This window comes from Piliocolobus tephrosceles, chromosome 19 (assembly GCF_002776525.5).
Source record: "Piliocolobus tephrosceles isolate RC106 chromosome 19, ASM277652v3, whole genome shotgun sequence".
Classification (NCBI taxonomy): Eukaryota; Metazoa; Chordata; class Mammalia; order Primates; family Cercopithecidae; genus Piliocolobus; species Piliocolobus tephrosceles.
In genome coordinates this window covers 248,251-266,128 of record NC_045452.1, presented here as the reverse complement: position 1 = coordinate 266,128, position 17,878 = coordinate 248,251, and the positions used below count along the sequence as shown (strand labels likewise).

General features: G+C 47.5%; 2 protein-coding genes across 7 annotated transcripts in view; one reads left to right on the top strand and one right to left on the bottom strand.

Moving 5' to 3' along the window:
- PI4KA (phosphatidylinositol 4-kinase alpha) overlaps nt 1-17,878 on the bottom strand; it is a 151,996-nt gene that overhangs the window by 67,557 nt on the left and 66,561 nt on the right. The window lies entirely within an intron of this gene.
- On the top strand, nt 4,696-14,528 carry SERPIND1 (serpin family D member 1). Its single transcript, XM_023197969.3, has 4 exons — nt 4,696-5,953; nt 10,454-10,727; nt 12,836-12,980; nt 13,690-14,528. The coding sequence occupies exons 1-4, from the start codon at nt 4,981-4,983 to the stop codon at nt 13,879-13,881; spliced, it is 1,584 nt and encodes a 527-aa protein (XP_023053737.1). The 5' UTR covers nt 4,696-4,980; the 3' UTR covers nt 13,882-14,528.

Here is a 17,878-nt window from a genome sequence, read left to right as displayed (position 1 = left end):
AAGACCAGCCTGACCAACCTGGTGAAGCCAAGTCTCTACTAAAAATACAAAAATTAGCTGGGCGTGGTGGCGCGTGCCTGTAATCCCAGCTACTCAGGAGGCTGAGGCAGGAGAATCGCTTGAACCCAGGAGGCAGAGGTTGTAGTGAGCAGAGATCGTGCCACTGCACTCCAGCTTGGACGACAGAGTGAGACTTCATCAAAAAAAAAAAAGGTTAGAGGAACAAGATATAGGAGACCTACTCTCAAATGGTCCAGAAGAAAAAATGCATACGTTCATGCATGTGAGTACACACATGTACACACACACGCGCGCATGCGCGCGCGCGCGCGCACACACACACACACACACACACACACACACACACACACACACACACACAAAATGACAGGGCAAAGGTTCCAAAACTTTAAACCTGGTAAATCTGGGTAAGGGTATACAGGAGTTGTTCTACTACACTATTCTTTCAACTTTTTTGAAAGTTTAAAGTTTTTTCAAAACAAAAAGTTTGCCAAACTTTAGGCAGTTACTTCTCTCCCATTCTGCCTGCTCTGTTGGGCCTGGAGACCATATGCTAGGAGGGACGATGGTTTATCAAGTGTTACACTCTGATGCGTGACTGAAAAGGCCAACCCAGCTCTGGCAATTAGCAAGAAAGCACAATATGAAGTTCCCGGAAAAAAAAAAAAAAGAAAAAAAAGAAAAACTTTTGAATGATTTATCGTTAAAATACATTGTTTCTCTTCAAATAGTCATCTGGATTTAATCACAACCTAGTGACAGTTTTTAAACGTCTTCTACGTTTGTTATACGAAATAGCAAAACAATAGGAAGATTTACCTTCAGATCTTTAATTTCAATCCATAAAAGATATTGGACATATTTTCTCCTTCCTCTGGTAAGGGAATGATGAAAACTATTTTTGGCTTTTCATCAGACAATGTGGGAACAGGGTATACGAAGTTTCCAAATATAACTTCTGAATACCAGGATAAAACATGAATGTCTTTACTCTGCCACTCTATCGGGCCTCAGATGCATTTTCCTGAATATGTTTATTTCCTCAAGTTAGTTTTTATTTTCTTCTTTAACCTTATTTTTATCTGAGACAAAAACTTTTTCCCCCTTTGTTCCTTCTTCTTCTGGCTTTCTTTTTTAAAATAGAGATGAGGTTTTGCTATGTTGCTCCAGCTGGTCTTGAACTCCTGGGCTCAAGCGATCCTCCTACCTTGGCCTCCCAAGGTGCTAAGATTACAGGCATGAGCAGCTCCTATGCCTGGTCTTCTTCTTCTTGATCTTAGCCAGAAGGCCAAGAAGTGATAAGAGGAGGACACTTGAAGTGTAGCTGGGCAAGAAGCCTTCTACCAGCTGCTTACTTTCTTTGTTCCTGACTTTTTAAAGTGTGTTGCTATTGATACCGATGCCTGATTCCATTCAGAAACTGGACACAGTTCTATTTGCAGCTATATACATACATTAGAAATCATTTCTAGAGGCCGGGCATGGTAACTCATGCCTGTAATTCCAGCACTTTGGGAGGCCGAGGCAGGCAAATTGCCTGAGCTCAGGAGTTTGAGACCTGTCTGGGCAACATGGTAAAACCCCATCTCAACCAAAAATACAAAAAATTAACTGGGCATGGTGGCATACACCTGTGGTCCCAGCTACCTAAAAGGCTGAAGTGGGAAGGTCTCCTGAATCTGAGAGGAACAGGCTGCAGTGAACCAACATTGTGCCACTGTGCTCCAGCCTGGGTGACTGAGTGAGACCCCATCATCTCAAAATAAAAAGAAATCGTTTCTAGAAACTGTTTTCCTGTGTGTAAACTAGCGGCACTGTAGCCTCAGGCAGGTGCTGAGATGGGGACCTGGAAAAGGCAACAGGCATTTTCAGTCAGAAACAATGTGACTTTCCTGCCCCAAAATGTGCAATTCAAAAGTGTTTCTCAGTTGTGACTAAAACAAACTTTGAGCTTACTATTTCAACAGTATTATAAAGGGAAGACCCAAGGAAGGGGACTGACACTGGGAAAATAGCTAGGAAGCTGCTCTACACGGCCAGGGAGTCTGGAAGCATTCTGGTACTCCAGGGTGAACAAGGCAGAGTGCTTGATGTGGGCTAGAGGCTCAACCAACTTGGTTGGAATCTAGGCACTGCCACTTATTCATGACAGTGACAAAAGGCTCAGTCTCCTGATATGCAAAATGCTGGGAGGATGAAGCTGAGTTACACAAAGCGCCTTATACAGCGTGTCAGGCATCCAACAGAGGCCATTATCAACATCAACCACACTGACAGCATTTCAAGCAGAGTATCCGAACAGTTACCCCATCTTCAGGCCTAATGAGTTCAAATATTTGCCTAACAAGAGCAGACAGTAACTCTTACCTGGCCTCAACTGGCAGCAGATATTCTGGCCCTCAAATATCTACCTAATAGGAAATGGTCATAGACACAAAATAAGCTTAACAAAAGGCAGTGTTTTGTTTTGTTTTTTTGAGATAAGGACTCACTCTCTCCCCCAGGTTGGAGTGCAGTTGTGTGATCATAGCTCACTGCCTTGACCTCCCAGGCTCAAGTGATCCTCCTACCTCAGCCTCCGAAATAGATGGGACCACAGGCGTGTGCCATCACACCAGGCTAATTATTTAATTTTTCTTTTCTTTTTTTTTTTTTTTTGAGATGGAGTTTTGCTCTTTTTGCCCAGGCTGGAGTGCAATGGTGCGATCTCAGCTCACCGCAACCTCCGCCTCCCGAGTTCAAGCGGTTCTCCTGCCTCAGCCTCCTGAGTAGCTGGGATTACAGGCATGCGCCACCACGCCTGGCTAATTTTTTTGTATTTTTTAGTAGAGTCAGGGTTTATCCATGTTGGCCAGGCTGGTCTCGAACTCCCGACCCTCAGGTGATCCGCCCGCCTCAGCCTCCCAAAGTGCTGGGATTACAGGCGTGAGCCACCGCGCCTGGCCTGATTATTTAATTTTTCACGGAGACGAGGTCTTGCTACATTGCCCGCGCTGGTCTAGAGCTCCTGGGCTCAAGTGATCTTCCTGCCTTGGCCTCCCAAAGTGTTGGGATTATAGGCGTAAGCCACAGCGCCTGGCTGGCAGTTCTTTCTGGGGTGATTAGAAGTTGGGACCACATATTACCTGTCTGAGTCAGCATTATAAACACTTATGGCCACTGTCCTGGCAAAACATGGAAGCATCAAAGCTCATCTACCCAGAGTGCGGTTAACAACCAGGAAGTAAGCAAGAGAAAGACAAAGGATTTGGCAGCCAAAACAGATTTGATAGGCCAAGTCAGATCCTCCTCTGAACCAGTCAGGGAGAAAAGCAGGATTACCATAATGCCTCCGTGCTAAAAGCTTATCTTGTTTACTTAAATAAAGGGAGTGCCCCTCAGGTCTTGAGTAAGAGCTTGCTGACATCACCCTCACACAGACCTTATCTCTTGTTTCTAACCCTGTGTTAGAAGCAGTAACACAGAAGATTTAGTTGCTCCTGACAGCAGTGGCAGCCATTGTCTAAGAGATACAAAGGAGAAAAAAGTACACCTGTAGCAAGTGATACTACCTGTGGGGCTGCCACCATATCATCTCACTACACCCTGAGGGGGTCCCAGCACCAGACAAGCCCCAAATCTTATGCAAATTAAACAACCCCAGGTCAGGTGTGGTAGCTTATGCCTGTAATCGCAGCACTTTGGGAGCCTGAGGTGGGTGGATCACCTGAGGTCAGGAGTTTGAGACCAGCCTGGACAACATGGCAAAACTCTACTAAACAAAATACAAAAATTAACCATGCATGGTGGCGGGCCCCTGTAGTCCCAGCTACTCGGGAGGCTGAGGCATGAGAATTGCTTGAGTCCAGGAGGCCGAAGTTGCAGTAAGCTAAGATCACGCCACTGCACTCCAGCCTGGGTGACAGAGCGAGACTCCATTTCAAAAAATAACAACAACAGGCCGGGCGCGGTGGCTCAAGCCTGTAATCCCAGCACTTTGGGAGGCCGAGACGGGCGGATCATGAGGTCAGGAGATCGAGGCCATCCTGGCTAACACAGTGAAACCTCATCTCTACTAAAAAATACAAAAAAAACTAGCTGGGCGAGGTGGCGGGCGCCTGTAGTCCCAGCTACTCGGGAGGCTGAGGCAGGAGAATGGCATGAACCCGGGAAGCGGAGCTTGCAGTGAGTGGAGATCCGGCCACTGCACTCCAGCCTGGGCGACAGCGCGAGACTCCGTCTCAAAAAAACAACAACAACAACAACAACAAAAAAGCCAAATACAACAAAACAAAAAAACACAACATATTAAACAACCCCAAAGATTACACAAATTTCAAGTATCTTTAGAGTATCTGTTTTCAGAAAGCCTGGCCCATGGACATTTTTCAACAGCATCTCCATTGCAAAGGTGGAATAGTGTGAGTCACACAGGCATGGTGAGTCCCTCTAAAGCACATCCCTGCTGGGTGCTCTCCAGTCACTAGCCCTGGGCGCCCCACTCAAACCCAGCTCTTGGTGAAGTTTCCCTGACTCTCTGGGCACTTCCACTCCTACCACACAGGGTAGACCACACCCCTTTCTGTATCCCCCTTGTGCTCTGGCAGCATTATTTTCAGAGTCTTTGCTTTACTGCACTCTGAACCATCTGTCCCCTGACTGGTCCATGAGCCCCGGGTGGGAACTTTGTCTCTGGTCCCTAAACACTGTCTGGCGGTGGTGGACAAGGTGTCTGGAGAAAAAGAAACTCTTCCCCGGGATGCCTGAGCTCCCAGGATTCTAGGTTAGTTTTGCAAACCTTTAAAGAAGGGATTTTCATCAAGGAGCCCATGGATCCTTCAGTGAGGTTTATAAGTCCCACATCAAAGGTTGGGTGTCTGTTTATCTACATCAGATTCTCTTAAAGTCCATGATCCTAAAACAGTTAAGAACTAATGCTGTGAGGGCCTCCTACTGGGTCAAAGCCACAGGGAACCTGCCATGTGGATGCTGCAGCGGGGTGTGGATCAGCCAGGCCGCCTTTCACTGTGTTCTGTTTTCCCTCCCAGCTTTAGCTCTGCCAAAATGAAACACGCGTTCCACCCACTTCTCATTTTCCTCATCGTAACATCTGTGTGGGGTGGCAGCAAAGGCCCACTGGATCAGCTTGAGAAAGGAAGGGAAACTGCTCAGTCTGCAGATCCCCAGTGGGAGCAGTTAAATAACAAAAACCTGAGCATGCCTCTTCTCCCTGCCGACTTCCACAAGGAAAACACCGTCACCAACGACTGGATTCCAGAGGAGGAGGAGGACGACGACTATCTGGACCTGGAGAAGATACTCAGTGAAGACGACGACTACATCGACATCATTGACAGTCTGTCAGTTTCCTCGACAGACTCTGATGCAAGTGCTGGGAACATCCTCCAGCTTTTTCACGGCAAGAGCCGGATCCAGCGCCTTAACATCCTCAATGCCAAGTTCGCTTTCAACCTCTACCGAGTGCTGAAAGACCAGGTCAACACTTTCGATAACATCTTCATAGCACCTGTTGGCATTTCTACTGCAATGGGTATGATTTCCTTAGGTCTGAAGGGAGAGACCCATGAACAAGTGCACTCAATTTTCCATTTTAAAGACTTTGTTAATGCCAGCAGCAAGTATGAAATCACGACCATTCATAATCTCTTCCGTAAGCTGACTCATCGCCTCTTCAGGAGGAATTTTGGGTACACACTGCGGTCAGTCAATGACCTTTATATCCAGAAGCAGTTTCCAATACTGTCTGACTTCAAAACTAAAGTAAGAGAGTATTACTTTGCTGAGGCCCAGGTGGCTGACTTCTCAGACCCTGCATTCATATCAAAAACCAACAACCACATCATGAAGCTCACCAAGGGCCTCATAAAAGATGCTCTGGAGAACATAGACCCTGCTACCCAGATGATGATTCTCAACTGCATCTACTTCAAAGGTAAGAAGCACCTTTACAGTTCTCAGAGCACACCCACAACATACTCTTTTTGTATGTGGGTAGAGTGAATGCCCACATACGGTTGCTATAATTTATCCAGGAAAACAAAACACAAGATTGACTCTGGAACAGGGACAGGGAAGGCCAAGCTGAAGTTGACAGTAGCATCTGACACTTACTGAGCCCTAACTCTGTACTTTAACAGAGACTTGTGAGGTCATCACTGTTATTAGCATCCCCATTTTACAGAGGAAGCCACCAAAGCATGAAGTAAAAGCATGGGCTGGGCGCGGTGGCTCACGCCTGTAATCTCAGCACTTTGGGAGGCCGAGGTGGGAAGATCGCTTGAGATCAGGAGTTCAAGGTCAGCCTGACCAACATGGTGAAACCCCATCTCCACTAAAAATATAAAAATTAGCCGGGCGTGGTGGTGGGTACCTGTACTCCCAGCTATTTGGGAGGCTGAGGCAGAAGAATCACTTGAACCTGGAAGGCAGAGATTGCAGTGAGCTGAGACTGTGCCATTGCCTAGACGAGAGAGAGAGAGACTCCATCTCAAAAAAAAAAAAAAAAAAAAAGGAAGTAAAATGATGATCCAAGGGCATCCAGTTACTAAGGGGCAGAGCCAAAGCTGAACCCAGGCAGGCCATCATTAGCAATCTGTTAAATTGGAAGAAATGATACCAAAACTGTTTTAGCATATGGCCAGCCTGGATTTGAGTTTTTCTCTTTTCCTTTCCCAATTATCAATAAGCAGAAATATACACAAAAGGCTAAAGAAATGCACCTGTGAACTATTCAGCTTAAACAGTTGACGTTGACATCTACAAGTGCTTTTCAGGATACTTTTGAACTACTGGGCAGGTGGGATGGAGAAATAAATTACTATTTCCCCAGCAACTGTTCTGGGCTGAGCACAAGGGCATTTTTTTTTTTTTGAGATGGAGTCTCGCTCTGTCACATGGGCTGGAGTGCAGTGGTGTGATCTCGGCTCACTGAAAACTCTGGGGCCTCCAGGGTTCATGCCATTCTCCTGCCTCAGCCTCCCGAGTAGCTGGGACTACAGGCCCCTGCCACCACGCCCAGCTAACTTTTGTATTTTTAGTAGAGACAGGGTTTCACCGCGTCAGCCAGCATGGTCTCGATCTCCTGACCTCGTGATCCACCTGCCACAGCCTCCCAAAGCGTTGGGATTATAGGTGTGAGCCACTGCGCCCGGCCTCACAAGGGCACTTTTTTTTTCTTTTGAGACAGAGTCTCGCTCTGTCGCCCAGGCTGGAGTGCAGTGGCCGGATCTCAGCTCACTGCAAGCTCCGCCTCCTGGGTTCACGCTATTCTCCTGCCTCAGCCTCCGGAGTAGCTGGGACTACAGGTGCCTGCCACCTCACCCGGCTAGTTTTTTGTATTTTTTAGTAGAGACGGGGTTTCACTGTGTTAGCCAGGATGGTCTCGATCTCCTGACCTCGTGATCCGCCCATCTCGGCCTCCCAAAGTGCTGGGATTACAGGCTTGAGCCACCGCGCCCGGCCTTTTTTGTATTTTTTAGTAGAGACGGGGTTTCACCATGTGAGCCAGGATGGTCTCAATCTCCTGACCTCGTGATCCGCCCGTCTCGGCCTCCCAAAGTGCTGGGATTACAGGCTTGAGCCACCGCACCCGGCCTACAAGGGCACTTTTTAAGGAGGTCACCCCACACCCATAGGACCCCGGAATTCTACGAATAAATGAGCATGGATTTGTGAAATCCAAACCTCTCTTTTCAAATACCCTCACCTGGACCAGACCAGAGGAAACCTCTACTTTACTCTCTAAGCTGAGAGTGCAGGAGGGGAGACACGAGGAATGGTTTGGCTTCAGGACTAACTGTGGGAACACACAACCACCTTTCTTTGCCACCAAGGACTACCAGGTACTCGTAAAGGGCAGTCCTTGAAGACGTGGAGGCCAGTGCTTTCCGCTAGTTAGCCCCTGTGGTTTTATAGCAGCCCAGGCGAATGAAGGAGACCCCGCCCAGCTCCTGGCTTCTGTTCACGGAAAGGGGGCCAGAGCCCCTCCTGATCTGTCAACACACCTGCTCTGTGCTTTGGTTGAGGTCCCTGCAGCTCTACAAGGCAGGCATTCTGCTGGATAGACCAAGCAGGGCCGCTCTAACACCCAGGTTTCCACCCCAAGGCAAGGCACAATGCTGGCCTCCTGTGAGTGGAATCAAAGGCTGAGTTTTAACAGGCTTGTGGCAGACACATACACAGAGACCACATGTACACGATGAACACACATATCCTTTTCGTTACTGGTTATCAGTACAAGTTTTGGAATTGAGCAAACAAGAGCCTCAGCCCTGCACCACTTCTCGTTTGTGTGACCTCAGACAAGTCATTCAACATCTCTATGACTCAGTTTCCTTATCTTTATCAGAGAGATAACACCTACTCTGACAGGGCCAAGGGAAGAACCATAAGAGATGGTGATGCAACAGAGTGGCACATGGCAAGAGCTCAGCGAATTCGAGGGAATGAAACTGTAGATCACAATACTAGTACAATATGATAAACATATATGATATTGTTAGTGACATTTATTTTACTTCTACTAGCAAATAACCAATGTTTAGGACTGACTTCAGAACAGGCTGGCAGAAGCCTTTTTGGTAGCATCAAAGTCCTCCGTCCTACTCGTCTGTTCACTCCCCCAAGTACACCAAAGAGCCTCTGCATTAGCCCTGGCTGAGGGTTCAGCGACAGGTAGAGAAGTACAGCAGCAAACCATCTCTGCCTGCATGGAGGTGGAGAAATGACCAGGCATGGTCAGTTGACAATCTCCTAAACACAGTAACCCGTGTCACACCACAGTGTAAACACACATGCAAGCGCTTCTGCTTCCTTTCCCCATCATATGAGAATAATCACTTAATGTTGGGAATCACAAGGGATCAAATGCTAGGACTACCCAATCATTCAAGGATGCTTCTCAAAGGGGAAGAGTGTCTAGAACTGTAATTTTAATTTCATTTAATTTCATATGAAATCATCTCCATTATTGATTTTGTTCTAATTTTGAATGTGATAATCACTTTGTAAAGCACAATAAACAGAGGTACGCTCTAGGGAGGAAGTCAGAAGGAAAGAATCCCAGGAGACGTGGGACAGCTCCATCCAAAGTGTAAAGGGCCGTGATTCCCAACAGGGCAACTGTGTCCCCAAGGTCTGAAGACACTTGTGGTTGTCACAACCTGGGGGGCTGGGGTAAGCATTACTGGTATCTAGAAGGAGGAGGCTGGGGATGTTGCTAAACACCCTACCATGCACAGGGCAGCCCGCATCACCACCGACTATTATCTGGCCCAAACGTCAAAAATGCTGAGGTTGAGAAACCCTGGGTGAGGCAGACTCAGGGAGAAGGGAATTGAGCTTCACTCACAGGCAGGCAGGAGTTGTCTGGTACTTCAACCTCCAAGACACCTCCTGCTCATCTCATCCTGGCTGCTCTACCCACCAGCTAGAAACCTTGAACAAGTTACTTCACTTCTTTGTGCCTGTTTCCTCATATATAAAATGGGGATAACAAAAAGCACACAACTTGCATGTCGCTAGGAGCAGAAATGAGATAATACAAGAAAGGTGCTGAGAAGAATGCCCGGCACATGGCCAGTTCTCAACTACTAGTCACCCATCACTATTAGTTACTCACATCTTAGAGCTAAAATAGACATGGGCTTATTCCTGGATACACAGCACTGTCCCCATATCTACAGTGGTGATCCTAAGGGCAACACATGGCATCACCCAAATGTCTTGTTAGTCACTACAGAATCACAGTGTGAGGGATGAAGGCCATCAAGACAGAGCTGAGGCTGGCAGGGTGGCTCATGCCTATAATCCCAGTGCTTTGGGAGGCTGAAGCAGGAGGATTGCTTGAGGCCAAGGGTTTGAGACCAGCCTAGGTAACACAGCAAGACCCCATCTACAAAAAAAAAAGGGGCAGAAAGAAAAAAACAGCCAGGCGTGGCACGTGCTTATAGTCCAAGCTACTGGGGAGGGAGGCTGAGGTGGGAGGATACCTTGAGCCTAGGAGTGTGAGGCTGCAGTGAGCTATGATGGCATCACTGCACTCCAGCCTGCATGACACAGCGAGACCTGGTCTCAAAAACACAATAATAATAATAATAATAAAAGCTGAAAAGAGCCCAAAGTTACTCATTTGACAGATCTGACAGATGAAGAAATAGAAGAGCAGCAAGTTAGGTGTCTTACCGTGGTCAATTAGTTCATATCAGACCCATTATAATCCAGAAACCATTCAGTCCAGGTAACCTCTTATTAACCTCTCTTGTTAGAAGTGCAAATTTCAGCCCAAACCAGACCTCAGGAATCAAGAGCCTGTGGGGTCGGCTCTGCAGGCTATCTGAACGAGGCCTCCAGGGGAATCAGATTCACTCTCAAGGGTGAGACGATTTCCCTAAAGGAACCTTCTCACAACAGCCTCTTCCTGTGGCCTTTACAGGATCCTGGGTGAATAAATTCCCAGTGGAAATGACACACAACCACAACTTCCGGCTGAATGAGAGAGAGGTGGTCAAGGTTTCCATGATGCAGACCAAGGGAAACTTCCTCGCAGCAAATGACCAGGAGCTGGACTGCGACGTCCTCCAGCTGGAATACGTGGGGGGCATCAGTATGCTAATTGTGGTCCCACACAAGTTGTCTGGGATGAAGACCCTCGAAGCACAACTGACACCCCAGGTGGTGGAGAGATGGCAAAAAAGCATGACAAACAGGTACTTCATGCTGTGTGTTTGTTCTTTGGATCTCCCAGATGCTGGGGGTGTCTGGGAATACTGGAAAATTGATCATTTTTTTAAAAAGGGAGAATTATGTACAAGTACCCAAGAATTTCCATGCAGGGCCACTCTGTTAATTCAGCTCCAATTTGTTGCTTGACATGAGAGATGATTAGAGCGCATTCATAAGGGACACATCTGCCCTCCAGGGGCCAGTTTCAGAAGTTAGGGGCAGGTGACTTAGAGACAGCTTGGAAACAATCCCAGCTCTGCTATGTACTTGCTTTGTGGCTTTGAGTCTCAGTTTCATCATTCCTAAGATGGGGATAATTCCATTACTTTCCAGGGTTGCTGTGAGAAAATAACAGAATCAGCAATGCTGAGCGCCCCTCCCAGTACTTGGAACCTAGGAGGCACTCAAAAAAGACTGGCTCAACTCTTCCCTGCCCAGGAAATTCCAAGGTCCTCTTAGCGTACTGAGGACACATCATTTATGATTTCCTCTATTATTATTCATTACTCTGTACTTAAAACTGCAGCTGTTAAGTACTTATTTTTTTTTTTTTTTTTTTGAGATGGAGTCTCGCTCTGTTGCCCAGGCTGGAGTGCAGTGGCCGGATCTCAGCTCACTGCAAGCTCCGCCTCCCGGGTTTACGCCATTCTCCTACCTCAGCCTCCCGAGTAGCTGGGACTACAGGTGCCCGCCACCTCACCCAGCTAGGTTTTTTGTATTTTTTTAGTAGAGACGGGGTTTCACCGTGTTAGCCAGGATGGTCTCGATCTCCTGACCTCGTGATCCGCCTGTCTCGGCCTCCCAAAGTGCTGGGATTACAGGCTTGAGCCACCGCGCCCGGCCTGTTAAGTACTTATTGAGATTATTATGGGGTCATACATAGCAGAACGAATAGAGAGGTCTTATTTCTGTTTTACTGGATACTGGCTAGGGCCATATGAAGAAGTGATTCTGGTTTGAGCCTCCTTACAGGACAAGAATACAAACATATGCAACCAAACTGAGAAAAGTGGGCTCTTAGAGGAAGGTATTTGCCTGGGCAGCCAGTCATCATGCTCTATGAATTTTTCCTTAACAACGTCCCTTCTGTAGCTGCCTCCCTCCATTCCTCCCTGCAGCCCGGCAGCTCTTGAGAAAAGGACTGCATTTTTTTTTTTTTTTTTGAAACAGGGTCTTGTTCTGTCACCCAGGCTAGAGTACAGTGGCATCATCATGGCTCATGCAGCCTCAACCTCCTGAACTTACATGATCCTCTCACCTCAGCCTCCTGAGCAGTTAAGACTACAGGCGTGCACCTTCATGCCCAGCTAATTAATTTTTTTTTTTTTTTGTAGAGATGAGGTCTCGCTGTGTTGCCCAGGCTGGTCTTGAACTCCTGGCCTCAAGCAGTCCTCCTGCCTTGGCCTTCCAAAGTGCTGGGATTAACAGGCGTGAGCCGCCGTGCCTGGCCTCATTTGACTTAATTGAGATCCTACTTGGTGCCAGGTATGAGCTAGGTACAAGAGTAAAGAAGATCAAGCCTTCCTGCCTATCCAGCTGGGATTGCAGCTTAAATCTCTTTATTCCTTGCAAAGTGCCAGACTGACTCCACAGGCACTACTGTTGCTATCCACCCCCTTAGGGATTCAGTAAGTTGAGGCAAAGACTGAGAATGTTCAGCATTGTCTAGTATATACGGGAAAGGTTCTTTTTAAAAGTACACTACCAGATATTTGACTCTTTGATTAACAAACAAACAAACAAACAAACCAAATGCCTAAAATTGGGGAACTAAACCAGAGAATTATTTTAGATGCCTTTTTAAACCACAAACCAGGAAAAGTTCTGCTGCTAACCTTGAAGATAGGAAACAAACCACACAGTCTCAAGGAAATAACCATGCAACAGAAAACAAGCCTCAGTTTTCAGTAGTGGAATTACAATGGAATGCGCTTCCTAAAATCCTCAACTGACAGTCCCGGAATATAAATTTTAATAAGTGCTATATCAATTCTGTGATAAATGTAACTCATGGCCCTTTAAAGGGAAAATCATGATTCTTTTGTAACTTGTAGTTCAATAAACTTGGGCCCCCCTTTCCTTTTCTGTCTAGAACTCGAGAAGTGCTTCTGCCAAAATTCAAGCTGGAGAAGAACTACAATCTAGTGGAGTCCCTGAAGTCGATGGGGATTACGACACTGTTTGACAAAAATGGCAACATGGCAGGCATCTCAGACCAAAGGATCGCCATCGACCTGGTAACCACTCCCTTGTCCAACCCTCTGCCCCGTCCCCAGGGTCTGCCTCAGTACAGTCCCACTTCCACTTGCCCTTCCTACCCACTCCCCAGTCTGACGTCCCAGCTTGGGGTGCTGAGTCTGCTCTTTGGCCTGGCTGGGGTACACAGAAGCCTAGCTTTGTGGAGCCAGCTGGAGAGCACGGCACCTGGCAGACACTTAGTGGGCAGGGAGGTCCCAAGAGCAGCCATGGGGTGAGCACCACTCCCGCTGACACCAGAGACAGGGAAGACGTGTTCCAGTCTGGGAAATAGCTACCCCCGGCCAAATCATGAAAGGGCCATTAAACACCACACTACACACATACTTAAACCAATCAGGCGCTCAGTCCAAACAGTGCAGCAGACCCAGTTCCCTGTCCCGGGGAAGTGCACAGCAGTGTGGGGAGCTGGAGCTGGGGTGGCTGTCCTGCACCAGCCCCCACGACCCTCAGACCACAGGCACTGCCAAGAGGGAACATGACCCTAGAGTTACACCACCCGGCCTCTAAGTGCAATGGCTGCCCTTGACAGGTGGTGACAGATATTTTCAAGGGTGACTCTGACCAGCTGTGATTTCCACCTTACATGTTGTCTTTGGATCCTTTCCCTGAATGATATGAGATTGTGCTGGGCACTCTAGCCCTCTGTGTGCTGACCTCTAGAATCTGATAACTTTCCTTTCTAAACAGTTCAAGCACCAAGGCACAATCACAGTGAACGAGGAAGGCACCCAAGCCACCGCTGTGACCACGGTGGGGTTCATGCCGCTGTCCACCCAAGTCCGCTTCACTGTTGACCGCCCCTTTCTTTTCCTCATCTACGAGCACCGCACCAGCTGTCTGCTCTTCATGGGAAGAGTGGCCAACCCCAGCAGGTCCTAGAAGTGGAGGTCTGGGTGTCTGAAGTGTCTTGGGGACACCCTCATTTTGTTTCCATTCCAACAATGAGAACAGAGATGTTCTGGCATCACTTCCGTAGTTTATGCTACCAATCTGAATTCGAGGCCCATATGAGAGGAGCTTAGAAACGACCAAGAAGAGAGGCTTATTGGAATCAATTCTGCACAATAGCCCATGCTATAAGCTCACAGAAGTCACTGTAACTGTGGTGTGTCTGCTGTTACCTAGAGGGTCTCACCTCTCCCCTTCAGCAAACCTGAGCAGTGCATCCTAAGCACCTCCTGCTCCAGTGACCCCATCCTTGCACACCTGGCTGTGTCACTCAAGCCTTTCTCCAACAAGCCCCTCATCTGAACATCAAGCACAGAAATGAGTGGTGTGACTAATTCCTTACCTCTCCCAAGGAAGGTACACAACTAGTACCATTCTTGATGTCCAGGGAAGAAGCCACCTCAAGACATACGAGGGGTGCCCTGGGCTAATGTTAGGACTTAATTTTCTCAAAGCCTGACCTTTCAAATCCATGCTGAATGCCATCAGTCCCTCCTGCTGTTGCCTCCCTGTGACCTGCAGGACACTGTGTGCCATGTCTCCCATACTAGAGATAAATAAATGTAGCCACATTTATCGTGCATCTGTTACAATTCTCTATTTTTTGAAGCTCAAATATCAAAAGCCAAATCCAAATTCCTGGACAACCTCAGGAATGATAAAGGCTGACAGGAAGTCACTTGAGCACCACCATGTGCCACAGCAGGGCATGTTCTCAGGACAGGACAGGTGTGTGCTGGGTCCTGGGGAGGGCCTGCACTCCCCAGAACTGCGGGGTGCTAAGCGGCACACAAGCCCCAGGGCTCCCACAGTCTCTGCCAGGCTGCTGCAGCCTTTGTCCCTCACACCTGGTCCTGCAGTGGGTCTGGTTTGACAGAGCAGGTGTCACCTGAGGAATATGTTTCTGGATCCTTCAATCCCTGGGTAAGACAAGTGAAATCCACAGAGGCTGCTCAGGATGCAAGAGTGCCAGTGCTCTTTCAGTGAGGGGACGACTAACAGTCACAGGTGCTGCATGTGCACGTGTCTAATGGTAACCCCCACAGCCTGGCAGATGAAGAAGACAAGGGTTGGAAGAGTTCTGAAACCTGTCCAAGATGCTGAAGTAGTGGGGCTGGGTTCAAGTGTAGGTTGGCTGGACTCCAGGGACCACACAAGGGACTCCTGTCACAGGCTTCTGATCCCATGAGACCAACACCAGTAAGAAGAGCCGCAAAAGGGAGTAGAGACGGAAGAAGAACATCATTGCCCTGTGTAGGCGTGCCTGTGGGTTATCTCGTAGAGTTTCCTTACCCTCAATCCCTAGGGGGCTGGCACTGTTACCCCTTCTTCTCACAGCAGAAGCAGCAATTTCAGCTCACAGAAGGGAAGGCATCTGCCTGAGGCCTGAATCCACACCCAGGCAGGAGCCCTGCTTTCCCCTGCTCCCTTCCTGACTTCCCACACCAGGATCTGCCTCCTTACTCTGCCGAGAGCTGACAGTGCAGGGGCTAGGTGAATTGCCCCAGGCCATCCTCTCGGTCTCCTGGTGAGCCCTGATGCTGCGGATGGCCCACTCCTTCAATTCATTCTCCAATCTGCTTCACCACTCTTCTTTTCTGGTGCTTGTCCTATATTTCTCATCTTGCTGCAGCTTCCTTTTGGCTCCTCTCATTTCTAAGAGTAATGATCTCAAAAAACCCTTTTAGTCCTTTGCCATGTCCGTCCCATACCCAGAAAGGCAGTGGTCACTTCTGCTTACCCAGCGCCATCTCTGCTCCAGCCGGTGTGGAGTCCTCCACACTCTTGAGCATCCAGAAGACCCCGTCTCAATGTCTTTTGTTCATGTACACCCACTCAGAATCTCTCAGATCCCCTCTTACAGAAACTAGCCCATCTGTTACTCAAAGCAGGACAGTATTCATTCAGAGCATAGGCTCTGAGCCAGGCTGCCTGGTTGGAATCCTGGCTCTGATATCTAGTAGCTATGAAACTCTAGTAGCAGGTTCTGTGCCTCAGTATCCTCATCTGTAAAATGGGGAGACCAGCAGCACTTACCTTGAGGGATTGCTGTGAGGATTAATCAAATTAATGTCTGGAAAGCATTTATTTATTTATTTATTGAGACAGAGTCTCGCTCTGTTGCCCAGGCTAGAGTGCAATGGCACAATCCTGGCTCATTGCAACCTTCGCCTCCTGGGTTCAAGCAATTCTCCAGCCTGAGCCTCCTGAGTAGCTGGGACTACAGGCATGCGCCACCACGCCTGGCTAATTTTTATATTTTTAGCAGAGACGGGGTTTCACCATATTGGACAGGCTGGTCTTGAACTCCTGACCTCAGGTGATCTGCCCACCTCGGCCTCCCAAAGTGTTGGGATTACAGGTGTGAGCCACCATGCCTGGCCTGGAAAGCATTTAGATCACTGTTTGGCATTTAGCAAGAACTAGGAAAGGGTGTAATGTTACTCTCAATCTAAGAGAGTACGTAAGCCAGGCCTTCCTAACTGGGGAGCCTTGGGTAGATTGCTTCCATTTAACTTCCTGAAGTTACGTGTAAAATCTTGAGAATAATACAGATTTCCACGGACAGAGAGTGCACAGTTTTCAAAAAGGTTCTCTGTGACCTAAAACATGTTAATCCACACACACCTGGTTTTGCAGGCACTGAGAAAATAAGTAACCTTTCCAGGGCCACAAAAATGACCAGTGACACAAGTAAACTTGCTCTCAGCGAAATACATGAATGTTTTTCCAGAAGGAGGTGCATCTTATTAAATCACTATTATATGACTGTGGAACAACTAGGTCTCTAAGCATTAGATACCATTCAAAACGTTTAACAAGCTAAATAACAACTGAAGTAATTTAATCAATGACATCTCTGAAGAAATATTATTCACAAAGTTGCAATACAAAGATCACCAAACCTAGCCAGGAAGGAGCCTCAGAGATTGTAAGACGCAGCTTCTGAGCAACTCCCTCAAAGTCACTGAGAACAGCTGCATCAGGGCCAAAACCCAGGCTTCCTGCCCCAAATCCACTGGTACTTCCATTCAACAGAGTAATCTGAGACACTGTGCCATCAAAGGTCCAAAATAGAGTATATCTTTCTTTAAAAAGTAAAATAAGTAGGCCAGGCATGGTGGCTCACATCTGTAATCCCAGCACTTTGGGAGGCTGAGGCGGGTAGATCACTGGAAACCAGGAGTTTGAGACCAGCCTGGTGAACACGGCAAAAACCAATTTCTACTAAAAATACAAAAACTAGCCATGCATGGTGGCGCACACCTGTAATTCCAGCTGCTTGGAAGGCTGAGGCAGGATAATCGCTTGAACTCAGGAGATGGAGACTGCAGTGAGCCAAGATCGCGCCACTGCACTCTAGCCTGGGTGACAGAGTGAGACACTGCCTCACAAAACACAAATAAACAAAAAACAAAAACATACAAACAACAACAACAACAAACCACCTCCGGAAATTAGTTTATTCCAGAGGGTTCAAGGGGTAACCATAAAGTAAATGCAAGAACCCATGATCTCTGTGCTCTTTGTTGAGCAATAAAATCAAATATTTGTTTCCTCCTCCATAATATAACCATTAACTTTCACTAAAAATACACTTATTCTACTCATGTAAAAGGTCACATCAGGGGAGTATTTAAGTGAGCATGTGCTAAACTACCACAGATAACAGTTCTGCCTGTACCACCCACCCCAGCAGCCTGGAGAGGCACAGGCTCACACACAGTCTCACATGCAGGACTAGGAGTCCAACTTGAAACCCTGTGACCCTCAAATTTGTGTAATTTCAACCAACCTCACTACTCATTGTTTCCCTAAAGTACAAAGTGCCTGACAGATTTCCACTATGCATATATTAAGCTCTAAATGACAACTGCTCAACATATTTGAAAGCTCACAAGAATACAGGTCATCAAACTCTGAAGGT

Bases quoted from the DNA above. Each gene is read 5' to 3' on its own strand.
- SERPIND1 (XM_023197969.3), top strand. From the start codon at position 4,981: ATGTGGATGCTGCAGCGGGGTGTGGATCAGCCAGGCCGCCTTTCACTG. The intron at 5,954-10,453 runs GTAAGAAGCACC...TGGCCTTTACAG, and splicing joins CAACTGCATCTACTTCAAAG to GATCCTGGGTGAATAAATTC. The intron at 12,981-13,689 runs GTAACCACTCCC...CTTTCTAAACAG, and splicing joins AAAGGATCGCCATCGACCTG to TTCAAGCACCAAGGCACAAT.